Below are 14,148 nucleotides of genomic sequence, written 5' to 3' on the forward strand. Positions count from 1 at the left end.
ACTGATGGCCCAATTCTCTACCCATCCCACTGCCATCGTCCATAAGCAATACTATGGCTCCTTCCTCCAACTGCTAACTGTGCTTCCTTCTACACCTCTCTCCAGCCTGACTGCATTCTGTGTGGCACCCCAGCCAGACCCAGGCTCTCCCCAGCTATCCCACTGAAATACAGTGCTCTCCCCAAGTCCCCAACCGTACGAATAGACAGATCTCTAGCCTTGTCCCCCACTCAATACTGCCGTATCCTTCAACACTAGGGAACTATGAGTAGTCTCCTGAAACACCATGATGTCTTTCTGATCTTTGCCAGTGTATTCCCAGGGGTTATTGGAAGCATTGTTTTGAGAAGTATCCTAAAGCCACTCTTGGACTCAAGGAAAAAGCAGCCATGAACAAATTGTGATGTGCCCCACTTGCAAAAAAGGCAGGCATGGCACGGCATGTGCCATGTATTTGCCCTGGTCTCCACTGAAGACAACGGCTGATGAGCAGAGTAAGACCTCACTTAGGTCCTTTAGCACACACTGTATTCTTTTTTTAGATAATAGTTTTATCGACATATAATTCACATGCCATAAAATTAACACTATAAAAGTATACAATTCGTTTTTTAGTACCTTCACAGAGTTGTACAACCATCACTGTCATCTAATTTTAGAAGATTTCCATCACCCCAAAAAGAAGCAACATACCCATTGGAAGTCACCTCCCACTCCCTCCCACTCCTAGGCCCTGGCAATGACTCATCTCCTTTCTGTCTCTATGGGTTTTCCTATTCTGGGTGACAACATGGTAATTCTGCACGTAGTATTTTGAGGAACTGCCAAACTGTTCCTCAAAGTGGCTCCACCACTTTACATTCCCGCCAGCAACTAATGAGGGTACCAACGTCTCCACATCCTCACCAACACTTGTTACTGTCTGCCCTTTGTATTGTAGCTATCCTACTAGGTGTGAAGTAGTATCTCTGGTTTTAACTGGCATTCCTCTACTGACTAATGATGGTGAACAACTTTTCACATGCTTATTGGCCATTTGTATATCTTCTTTGGGTAAATGTCTATTCAGACCCTTTACCTACTTCTTTCCAAGGTTTAATTGTTGAATTATAGGAGTTACCATTTTGGTGCCCTAGTTGAAAATCAATGTGTCATAAATGTCAAGGTTGATTTCTGGATTCTCAATTACATTGATCTATGCACCTATCTTTCTTTATGTCAGTACCATACTGTCTTGATCACGCAGTTTGTAGTAAGTTTGGGAATGGGAAAGTGTGAGTCCTCCAACTTTGATCTATTGTTTTCTATGATGTATTAACTACTCTGAGTCCCTTGTATTTTCATATGGATTTTAGGCTCAATCTGCCAATTTATCCAAAAAAAAATTTTTTAAATAAAAAAAAAGCCAGCTAGGATTCTGTTAAGCATTGGATTAAATTTGTAGGTCAATTTGAAGAGTGCTGCCATCTTAACAATATTAAGTCCTTCAACTAATGAACGACTTTCCACTTATTCAGACCTTTCATTTTTTTCAAAATTCTTTCATAGTTTTCAGTATGTAATTTCATGCTTTAAGTTTATTCCTATTATTTTCTTTTTGATGAAATTATAAATGGAATTGTTATCCTAATTTCATTTTGGGATGGTCATTGCTAGAAATACAAGTGACTTTTGTATGTTCATCTTGTATCCTGCAACCCTGCTAATTCATTTTGTTTAGTTACAATATTTCCGTGTGTAGATTCCCTAGGTTTTCCTATAAACAAGATCAAGCCATCTGTGACTAGAGAGAGACTTTCTTCTTTCTTTCCATCTAGACGCCTTTTACTTCATTTTCTTCTAACTGCCCTATTTACCTTCAATACAACGTTGAATAGAACTGGTGGGAGCAAACACCCTTGTTCCTAAGCTTAAGGGGAACACATTCAGTCTTTTATGACTAAGAGTGATGCCAGCTGTGTAAAGTACAAAATTTTAAGAATAGAAGAAATTTTTGTATTATAATAAATGTCTCCATAATAGAGTGAAGAATATACAATAGGGAATGATGGCTAGTTTCTTCAAAGCTGATAACAAGTCATGACAAAGCAGCAATGAAATAAAAGTAGTCATCAAAAAGCCTATTAGTTAGAGACAAAGAAGAACTTGAATATAAATTCATCGTTTTATTGAACTAGAGTTAGCAACAGAAAAACAAAGAAAATGAATATGAAAAGCAAAAGCAGCAGACATCCCCAAAAAAGTTCGAAGAAAGTTGGTGTTATCAAAAGCCTTAAAATTTGCACATATTTAACCAAGCGGTTTTACTTCTAGAAACTTATCCTAAAGGAAAAATTCTAGGATCACAGCATGAATATGAAAAATTAGAAATAACCTGAATGTCCACAAGTAAGAAATTCATAGCACAGAGTCATATGAGGAAATGCTCTATTTCCTTGATTCAACGATGTCACTGGTTTTAAGATACATCAGTATTATTTTCGTAGTAGTCTTGGGTAGGAAGACAACAGCATTGTAAATATATACATTTTATAAGCCACAGCTCAATTTTAATAACATAAAAAACATGCATCTTTGAATCCAGGAAATATACTTGTCTGTGGCTATTCCCACGTAAGAGAAGATTTACTGCTACAGACTCATGTTCATGATGCAGAGGTAACTTCTTAAAGTTCTGTTTGTGACTCACTGAGACAGAGAATGAAAGTGATTAGCAAGCACATTTTATTTATATAGTATAGACAATATTTTAAAGGAGTGTTTTTTAATCAGGTAAGCATATCATAATCACCTGAAAGACTTTTGGAACACAAATTTGCTCCAACCCTATCTGAAACGTGTACTTTTACCTCTAATTTCCAGGGAAGAGATCTCAGACACATATGTTAAACTCTCCAGGTGACTCTAATTTTCACCCCTTTAAACTTATGGCTTAAAGACAGCAAAAGTTAACCAAATTCATTAAGTAATCATAAACCACAAAAATGTGCTAGTTCCTAAGAACTCGAGGCAGTCAGTGAAATTAAGCTCCTACTTCAAATGAAGTAGTATTAAAGAAGACAGAACAAAGAGGGTTAGGTCCCAAGTCCTGAAAACAGGAGTTAAACACTGTTAAGAGGAAACAGGATCCTGGTCACGGGCAAGGACTATGAGAGTGTCCAAGCTGCCTTACGACACATTTCCAAATCTGTTTCTCTGAATAAGTAACACAAGTGTAGGATTCTCAACATCCAAAAGATGTCACCACCACCACATCCATCTCCAGCATATCTATCCTGAGGAAATGCCCAATGGCCAGCCTAGGAACATAAAAGAGACTAAAGGAAAGGGAAGTTAAGGCCACCATTTCCTTCTGCCACTGGAGTCTACAATAAATGAGCCTCTACCGTAAGAGTTTAGATCTGAGTTCTTAAATGGATCATTACAGATTGGTGGTTTATGGAGGACTGGAGTAAGCAAGTCTTACTGTAGGAGCACTTAGGTCTTCCCACTACCTCGGTACCAACCAGGTCAGAGGTTGATGCTATAACACTGCTCCCTAGAAAAATCAAAACTGGAAGCAGAAGGGCCATATAAACTACTGACATCCTGGAAACAGCAGTATTTGTGCACGAGTGTGTCAGACAGACTGGACAACATGGACTTCTTCTCACATGGCTTGTCCACAGCCTTTCTCCTATTTCTCCAGATAACCCAAGAACCACGTGGAGTGAGTCCAAAACAATACACATTTTTGTAAAAGGAGAAAAAGTTAGATGGGTACATTACAGGTTTGCCTTTGACGGCTTATCATGTGCCATACACTTTTCCAAGTATCCTAAATGAGTTACCCCTTTTAAATGGCGCAAAAGTCTTACAAAGTATGTATCTTTACCTCTAATTTACAGATAAGCAAATTGAGACACAAAGGGGGTAAGTAACCTTACCAAGGCCACACAGATCACTAACAATGGTTGTCTCTGCATGATTCCAAGCAATTGCATTTTGTTTTCCTTTTCTTACTTTGCCCACACCTCTAATGCAGAGACATGCACATGAAAAAAGAGTGGATGGAAGGAAGGATTTTTAAATAAGACTGAAAAATCAAAGTCCTCATAGATTGATTTCTCGCCTACAGCCTATCTGGTTGCCAATTATCTATTAACAAAGTAGCAGAAGACATTTTATATAGAAGATACAATGTTAAAAATTGTTAGAGCCAGAGCTGTCTTTATCTAAAGATCTTCTGCATAGACAGATCTATTCTACCTCATTCATTTTGATAGAAGCATGACATTCTGTTTTGTTACTCTGATTACACAAGCTTTGCTTTAAAGAATTGTTCTGAAAGCTGAATATGAAAGGTAATCTTCATCCAGACATGATAATGTAATGAAATCAACTTATTTTCAATTTACACTTCTACTATATGGGAAAATATAACATAAATTAGTTCAGACCTAGAGCTAATAAATAATATTACCAAAAGTAACTTAAAAAGAAATATTAATTAAGCTATCACTGTTTTCAAAAACATCTCAATTTTAGTTAGAGAACAGAGGGAGTAAGTTTGAAGTAACTTGTTTTATTTAAAATTAGTGAACAACAGAAATAGAATTTTACAACCGACAACTGTAAAATGGTTTTATGCCTCAGTGGTAGGATTTTGGCTAGAAGAAATCTGGAAATGTTAACTAGTATCTTTTCCTTGAGAAAGTTATAGAACCTTAGAGAACGAGAAAAAATTGAAAAGAAGTCAATGTATATAAAAAGATCACATAGTGTTACAGGCACTGGACACAACGGGGTTAATATAAACTGGTACAGAAAATGCAAGAACTCAAGGGCTTACGAGGAATTCTTGTGGAAGAACATTTTCTTCAGTTAAAAAGAGACATCTATATGTATTTTCAAATTTGCATTATTTTAAATAGTTTCCTTTAAAGAGATTTCTTTAGATTTAGTGTATGTTTAATTATTCCTTAACTTTGTCTAATTTTTCAAACTGTCTTGATTTTCAACATTTTTAAAAGCTTTTTAAAAGAATCAATATGCCCTAGTAAGCTTGCTTCTCGGATTTGAAGGTAAGCCTAAGGTGCACATCAACTTTTTAAGAGATTTGCTCAATCAAAGGTTAAGATGCATATAAACAGTGAAAGCATACTATTCATCATTTGTTATCTGAAAGGTAGCATCAATTGTGGTTGCTGCCAAACCAAAGAACAAAAGAAAATGATTTAAAAAGTAGATCAATTCTCAGATCTAACAATATGATATTCAGGACACAAGAGAATTCATCTAGGTGTATCAGAAGGCAACGTCAAGCATCATTCAAATGGAAAAAGTGGCTTTTCACTTCTCTAAAAACTTAAAACGCAAATGTAGTGGAATAACAACATCTTTTACATGAATATTGAAGTAGTTGCTTATTGAAGTACTTATCCAAAAATAATTAAAGCTAATATATGTCAAAAAATGATAAAGTACTTCAAAATAACAGGATGAAAATTCAAGTTAAAGGACTAAAAATTGCAGCTAGAACTGGAAATGAACGAGCATATGAAAAGAAAAAACAAAGAAATGTTTTCTTGTCTTGATAAACAGATGTGTGTGTGCTTGCGTGCACACTTCACTCAAGTATGGCCAAGATCATCAATTTTGTGAACAAATCAAATAAAGTTCTTCATAAAGAACCATCTAAAGGACATTTTCTCTGGTTGAAAGCTAGTTAAATCACGGTAAGTTCAAAAGGCCGAAGCAAAATATACATAAATACATTTTCCTTTACTTTTTTAAGAAGAATTTGTGTTCTCAGACCATCATTGTTTAAGTTAAAACAGTTTTAACCCACGAGGCAATTTTTTGTTTTTTGAAGACAGGGTCTCACTCTGTCACCCAGGCCGCCGTGCAGTGGCGCAATTTTGGCTCACTACAACCTGTGCCTCCCAGGCTCAAGCAATTCTCCAACCTCAGCCTCCTGAGTAGCTGGGACTAAAGATATGCACCACCACACACAACTAATTTTTCTATTTTTTGGCAGAGATGGAATTTTACCATCTTACCCAGGTTGGTCTTGAACTCCTGAGCTCAAGATATCCTCCCGCCTTGGCCTCCCACAGTGCTGGGATTACAGGCATGAGCACCCAGCTGGGAAATGATATTTAAGCAGTAAATACAACTGTGAAAGCTATGAATAGAAAAAAAGGGGCTAGAAATAAATACATTAAAATCGTAAATATAATCGGCCGGGCGTGGTCGCTTACGCCTTACGCCTGTAATCCCAGCACTTTGGGAGGCCAACGCAGGTGGATCACGAGGTCAGGAGATCGAGACCATCCTGGCTAACACAGTGAAACACCGTCTCTACTAAAAATACAAAAAATTAGTCGGGCATGGTGGCGGGCGCCTGTAGTCCCAGCTACTCGAGAGGCTGAGGCAGGAGAATGGCGTGAACCCAGGAGGCAGAGCTTGCAGTGGGAGAGCTTGCAGTGGGCACAGATGGCGCCAGCGCACTCCAGCCTGGGTGACAGAGCAAGACTCCGTCCAAAAAAAAAAAAAAAAAAAAAAAAAAGAGTATGTTGCAATAGGCCACACAGATTAAGATAACCTTTATAGGCCGGGCGCGGTGGCTCAAGCCTGTAATCCCAGCACTTTGGGAGGCCGAGACGGGTGGATCACGAGGTCAGGAGATCGAGACCATCCTGGCTAACGTGGTGAAACCCCATCTCTACTAAAAAAATACAAAAATCTAGCCGGGTGAGGTGGCAGGCGCCTGTAGTCCCAGCTACTCGGGAGGCTGAGGCAGGAGAATGGTGTGAACCCGGGAGGCGGAGCTTGCAGTGAGCCAAGATCCGGCCACTGAACTCCAGCCTGGGTGACAGAGCAAGACTCCGTCTCAAAAAAAAAAAAAAGATAACCTTTATAAAAATTTTTAAAGCATACAAAATAGTACTGCGTATTGTTTTAATGATAGATATAAACGTAGTAAAACTATTAACAGATACACAGGAATTATAATCTCACATTCAGAATTGGTTACTGCTAATGTGGTGGAAGGTGGAGAAAAGAAAGGAAAAATAGTTATCTATACCCCCTTCCACGGTTACCTAGCTTCAACAACAACTTTCAAAATTCTGTTGTATACACTTCAGTGTTTCTTCTGTGTGTGAATATATGTAATACATACACAAACACACGGCTTCCTTTTCCACCCAGGACGAAATCTGAGAGGATTGGAAAAGTTGACGCCAGGCCCTGTGACCTCCTTTCCAACTGCTTCTTCCCACCCACACCCTTCTTCTGGATGATCTCCTCACACCCTGGAGCATGCTAAAACAGTCCAAGACCTCTGCAGCTGCTCCTCTGCCTGCAACCCTCTTCCCTGTTTCATACCTGTCTGACTGTTTTACCAGTAAGATGTCATTCCAATGTCACCTCACAAGAGAGGCCTTCCTTGACCATCCCATATAGAACACCCCCTTCATCCTCTACTCGTTTTTCCTGCTTCCCAATTTCTTCTTCATAGCCTGATGGTTGGCTACGTGGCATTAGGAGTATACTGCCTTCTCTCCCAGAATTTTAATTCTATTAGAACAGGCTTTGGTTTGTCTTGTTCACTGTTGTATCAACATTTCCTAGACTAGGGCTGGACATGAAGGAGCTCAATACTGACTGATCAAAAGAACTGTGGATTTCATTCTATACATATTTTGAGCCACCTTTTAAAACTTATTCTAATATGTAACTTTTATGTTACTAAACACTTCCTAATCACCATTTTTAAAGCTACACAGTATTCCAACAAGTACACAGGATATAGCAGAGTTTAAATAATCTATTGTTAGACATTTGATTTTTAAAAATATTTATAATGGACATTCTTTAGACTTTGATCAATCATCATTTCTTTAGGATAAATTCCTCAAGTAACAGGTCTTTAATATATATTATCAATGACCCTCCATAAAGGCAACACAGGTGTGCATGCACACTATGCACACCAACGGGGGAGCTCGCTGCATCTATACTAATGAGATGAGCACCACAGTGTTACAGTTTTACCCGTGCTCAGCTCCAACGTCTCTTTCAATCTTACTAATTTAATAAGCTAAAAAGTATTCATTTATCTAGTAATTTTGTGTTTATATTACATATAAAGTTACTCATTCCTCAAATCCACCCTACTATGAAGTCTATGTGAAAGAGAATTCAAAAAATGTCCCTCAGCATGGTTTTACTACAGGCAAACAGGAAAGCCTGACTGTGCCTGTCCAGGAAACAAGAATTGAATCTGTCTTCCAGTTCTCCTCCTTTATCTGGAGCCCTCTGGTTAGGGAGATGGAGCCTACCCAAGCCAGGACAGATCCCTCAGGAGCTGACAGCTCGGCTCTCCATGTGGAAGGCCACAACTCACGTGGACCCCGAGGACTGCACTCTTCTTTCACTGAAGGAACCCTTTCACTCTCTGCATTTCCTACCTAGATTCCTCGGGTCATCTGCCCAAAAGGAAGCAAATCCAAGAAAGGAAGTAGAGGCCAGGCGCAGTGGCTCATGCCTGTAATTCCAGCACTTTGGGAGGCTGAGGTAGGTGGATCATTTGAGGTGAGGAGTTTGAGACCAGCCTAGCCAACATGGTGAAATGCCATCTCTACTAAGAACACAAGAATAGCCAGGTGTAGTGGTACACGCCTGTAATCCTAGCTACTCAGGAGGCTGAGGTAGGAGAACTGTGTGAGTCCAGGAGGCAGAGGTTGCAGTGAGCCGAGATTGTGCCACTACACTCCAGCCTGGGCAACAGGGTGAGACTCTAGCTCCAAAAGAATAAAAATAAAGGAAGTAGTACATTTTTCCATGAAAGGAGGAAAGATGATGTACATCTTGTCTGTACAAGCTAAAAGTCAATGAAAACTATCAGCCAATAGCTTAAGACTATCAAGACAGCATATGTTTGAAATGGAAACATTCACTGACAAGCATCATTGCATCATTCGCCTTTTGAAAAACTTTATGCACTGAGATGTCAACCAGACATCGTATGTACTGCACTTGGATATTTCAGAATGCTCACCATGGTCAGGGTGTGAAGAGAGTAAAAGAACAGACCCACAGCCCCATTCCCAACAGCTGCATCACAGAGGAGGGAGCTTCTGATGACCTGCACCCTTAACACAGGTGCAGACTGACCAAGGAAAACCCCTCTGCCACCACTCTACAGGCAGCGCGCCACCACCACGCTTCCCATGGTTCTCAGAGGGACTGAGTCACTCAGCACAATCTTTTACCCCTCTGCCACCACTCTACAGGCAGCGCGCCACCACCACGCTTCCCATGGTTCTCAGAGGGACTGAGTCACTCAGCACAATCTTTTACCCCTCTGCCACCACTCTACAGGCAGCGTGCTACCACCACGCTTCCCATGGTTCTCAGAGGGACTGAGTCACTCAGCAAAATCTTTTACCCCTCTGCCACCACTCTACAGGCAGCGCGCCACCACCACGCTTCCCATGGTTCTCAGAGGGACTGAGTCACTCAGCAAAATCTTTTACCCCTCTGCCACCACTCTACAGGCAGCGCGCCACCACCACGCTTCCCATGGTTCTCAGAGGGACTGAGTCACTCAGCAAAATCGTTTACCCCTCTGCCACCACTCTACAGGCAGCGTGCTACCACCACGCTTCCCATGGTTCTCAGAGGGACTGAGTCACTCAGCAAAATCTTTTACCCCTCTGCCACCACTCTACAGGCAGCGCGCCACCACCACGCTTCCCATGGTTCTCAGAGGGACTGAAGTCACTCAGCAAAATCTTTTACAAGAAGTTCAGTGATGCACTGCAACAACATCATGTTTGTAAAATCTGGTCAACTTAACTTTTAACCATCTCAACTCTTAAAACTATATTCTAAATATTTCATAATTTAACTTAATTTTTAAAGTCTTTTCTTTTACCAGAGGAGCCCAGTAGGTGTAGAGATAGCCTATTTTCAATGCTGGCACAAACTGTGAGCAGGATATTACCAGAAAATAGAGATTCAAGAAAAACTTGAATTGTTCATACAAAACCTAAAAAGGAAAAGAGAAAATTAACAAAATTCCTACAAGGAAAAAATTTAATACCTAAATTAAACAGTTAAAATCAGCACAACATATAACCACATTTCCATCAGTGAGAATATGTTCTGATTCAAAGTAAATGTATTAATTTTCACATTGGCTTTCTAATAGCTATATTACAAAGAAAGGTAAGGTTACTCCCAAAATATATTTTAAATAAACTGAAAATAAGACAATTAGGACGTTCAATTATGTTTAAAAATGTCACCTAAAAGTTTTTTTATTTTTCTTATATGAGATTTTCCAGTTTTCCATACTCATTTAGTAAGTTTTTACATGAACATCAAAAAAAGATAGCAAAACCTTCCCAATGTTAGTAAGCCAGTAAATATACAGGTGTATCTTGATAATGACTCAGAAAATCTTACAATGGAAAAGACATATTAATCTTATATTTATGAAGGGGTAAAAAACAAATAAATAGCCACTTTTTTTTTTAACACGACATCCAGGTGGCTTTACAAAGACTGAGTGAACAAGCCAAATGTGAACAGGCTGACTTCACGAGATAGACTGCCTTAATCTCCTGTGGGTATTTACTTCCCTCAAAACATTAAAAAAGACAAAATATAAGAAGTTGTAACTGCAGACCAATTTTCAAGAAGACAACTACTCACCTACTCTTATGGTCTTTGGGTTGTTAATTCTTAATATTTTCAAATATAAAAGAAATTTCACCATTCAATAAAATATTAGGAATGTCAATACTGCAAGGTTTTGGTTTTGGTTTTTACTTCAAATCATTATCTTTAGGGACGAAAACCCAAGATCTAATATATGAATAGATCTCAATTTACAAATGCCTCTAATTATTAGATTTACACTGAAAATCAAAATGGAACAAAACTTATGTTTACAGATGAGAATAATTCAAACAGCACACCACAATTCAAATCAAACTTGCAAACCTGCAATTTACAAATCGCAATCTCTTTGGATGCCATTTCTATGCCACTTGGAAGGTATGAAAATTTCACCAAGCAGGGCAATGGGTTAAGTGCTCATTGCTGACCTACAGAGTCTGCAACTTGTTTTCAGAAAATGAGGTTATCTGCATCATCATACAGCGATGTGTGGGACTCAATCAGTTACACTGACAATGCATTTATGTTCATAATCACGTTCAACCTGCTGTCTAAGAATGTTTTGAATTATTTCATAAATTAATCTCAGCAGGAAATAAAGTGCTTTTTCCTTAGTGATTTCTTTAAAATCTCAGTTAGCATAAATTATATCTATTAGCAATTTAGAAATTGCCATTCGTGGTAAAAATGACATAGAATTCCTACTGTGTAATTACCAAATGTTTCTAAAATACTACATTTTAGATGAAAAGACTAATTTCAGAGACAATCTAAGATAAAAAACTCATATACATGGTAATCATCATACAGTCACATCCACAGGTATTTTCAGCATGCAGCCAATCTGGGCAGGCTGTGTGGACTTACACTGATCAAAGTTAAGCTGCACTGCTGGCTTTAAACGACTGTAATCAATCCTCTACTGTCTACTGACTGAACCTGCTGACCTTTAGGAAAACGTACACTGCTTAGCCAATCTCTGAGATCTGTGAGTATTTAATAATTTAAACCTAAGCAGAAAACAGTGGCTTCATTCAATAAAGATGTGAATATTTATCTGCCTATAAGACAGTTTACATTTTATTATCCTGACAAAAGATCAGTCTTTTAATTATGAAGCCATTAGTTTTGTGGGTTTTAATAAAGAAGTACATTAGATACCAAGTATTTGCCAATCACTAGGTGGATGGGGATGAGGTGGGGGTGGGGGTAAAATCAATGTCCAATACAATGTCAGCGTGATTATTTAAATTAAATATACAAGACAAAGCCACCCACATTCCATGTAATCAAGAGCTTTTCTTGCAAATAAAAGACCTAAAACATGCCAAAAACTTTGGTATAGAAATATAATCAATACCAGCTTCCTTTTCCTTTAGAAAGATAGATAAATCTATTAAAATAAGGAATGACATACAAAAAACAAAAAGTATTCAACTATTCCAATTGTATGTGAACTGTTTTATAATTTAAGCCAGTAATATCACTAGCAACAAAAAAGTAATAAAATACTTAAACTACAGTATTTAAAATTAACATAATACCCAATTAAACATAACTAATGATATAACAATATAACAAGGTCTGAGATTTATAATGTGAAGTAGCAAAGACATCTATATATAAATATGCACATTACAGATACTTTGTTACTGTATCATTTCAATATAAAAAATGTTTCATTTTCTTTGTGAAATCTCTTGGCAGGGCTTAAACATTACATTTACTTTTTTCTCCAAACTAGTTCCCAGCCAAACAAAATGTATAACTTGTTTTCTGATCATTTTATTTACCTTTACTTCATTATGTCTATACTGTATTTCTAAAATAATATAAATATTGTTTATCAAGAACTGAAGGCAATAATCAAACTGTACATTTTCCTGAGCTGTACTCTATGATGTAGCCATTAAAAATACACATGAATTATTTAACAATTATTGGGAACACAGATGGTTCAAAAGCAAAAGGACACTGATTTGGATGTGACACAACTCAATACCTAAGTCAGAGTCTCAACAGGCTCCGTCCTACAGCAAAGGAAGCCAGCAATGTCTGACACACAACCCATCTCCAAGAATGCAATAGTCTTACCCCAGGTATAAAGGTAAACACATTGTATTTTTGATTTTTTATAGAATTCCTGGGATGTTTTTCTTCACACTTTTCAGGACATCCAAGCCATACTGTGCGAGCTTTCAGTTCTTTCTTTCTTTGACAAATATTTACCAGCCAATCACAGCAACTGTATGAAACAAAAGATACATATTGTGTACTTTTTTTTTTTGCTTTTTAAAAAAGTTCAAACTAATTGTACACATTTAGAGCCAATACTGATTATTTCTGTATTTATCAGACACTAATAGCACACCTAATGCTAATCTGTGGGGTTTTTCTTATAACAGGTTGGTTACACAAATTTAAATTTGACATAAAAATACAAAGTCTTAAATAAATATACAATGGCTTCTAGAACCCCAGGGGAATTATCTTTCTGTTTAGACACTCTTACTGGCAAAATAAAACCATTAATATTCTGAAGCGGTCAATGCTCTGTATGTTGAGAAAAGGCATAGCTATAGGTTACCCACTGGTAATTCCCAACATACCATTCAATGATAAAAGTCCTTAGATTTCAATTAATCCAGGATGTGACTCATTCTCTGAAGTAATAACCACTTTTTCCACTCTTAAAAAATGACTTTTCCAGTAGTATTAACTAATGCAATATTAAGACTTACAGCTCAGGCCAGGCATGGTGGCTCACATCTGTAATCCCAGCACTTTGGGAGGCCAAAGCAGGCAGATCACCTGAGGTCAGGAGTTCGAGACCAGCCTGGCCAACATGGTAAAACTCTGTCTCTACTAAAAATAAAAAAATTAGCCAGCTGTGGTGGCAGGCACCTGTAATCCCAGCTACTCAGGAGGCTGAGAAAGGAGAATAGCTTGAATCTGGGAGGCAGAGGTTGCAGTGAGCCAAGACAATGCCACTGCACTTCAGCCTGGGCAAGCCTCCATCTTAAAAAAAAGATTTACAGCTCAATCCAATATTTAAAGAGAATACAAATGTTTCCTGTGATATTCTAATGATAAAAGCTTGACTGTATTTCCACATAGCTCTCTTCATCTATGCAGTAAATATTTTAATTTTAAATTTACCCTGTTCCAATAGTGTCTGGGTTTCAGGAGCACCACTCTTCCCCTTCTTGGTCATCTAAACCATTGTTTGGGGGTGGAGAGTATAGAGTTTCTAGTAAAGTAACTTTTCTTAAAATACTTCAGAAAATGACGAAAAGGTATCAAATTCATCTCTTTTAAGCACAAAACAATCATGAACTTAAACTTCAGTATTAACATCTTGGTTTAATTCAGATTTTCAAAATGTAGAGAAAGACTAAGAATGGCTTATTAAAGGAAGTTGTTAAATCTCACCTTCTAATTATATTCAAGGCTAGAATAGAAAGCCTGCTGTAT

At 37.9% G+C, this 14,148-nt stretch overlaps 1 protein-coding gene across 50 annotated transcripts in view; it reads right to left on the minus strand.

Annotated features, from left to right (window-relative positions):
* ATP9B (ATPase phospholipid transporting 9B (putative)) overlaps nt 1-14,148 on the minus strand; it is a 296,871-nt gene that overhangs the window by 246,896 nt on the left and 35,827 nt on the right. For 24 of the 50 annotated variants that reach the window (XR_012427205.1, XR_012427207.1, XR_012427199.1 and 21 more), the window contains exons 3-4: nt 12,769-12,919; nt 9,926-10,039 (exon numbers count right to left, since the gene is read on the minus strand). The exons of 25 other annotated variants lie outside the window; for them this stretch is intronic. Coding sequence is in view for 11 of the 25 variants with exons in the window: in XM_065533597.2 (XP_065389669.1) it covers nt 9,926-10,039; nt 12,769-12,919 (265 nt within the window). In the remaining 14 variants the exon portion in view is untranslated. The remainder of the gene's footprint in view (nt 1-9,925; nt 10,040-12,768; nt 12,920-14,148) is intronic. One more of the 50 variants, XM_045377740.3, reaches the window with a different exon arrangement.

The sequence above is a fragment of the Macaca fascicularis genome, chromosome 18, assembly GCF_037993035.2.
Source record: "Macaca fascicularis isolate 582-1 chromosome 18, T2T-MFA8v1.1".
Classification (NCBI taxonomy): domain Eukaryota; kingdom Metazoa; phylum Chordata; class Mammalia; order Primates; family Cercopithecidae; genus Macaca; species Macaca fascicularis.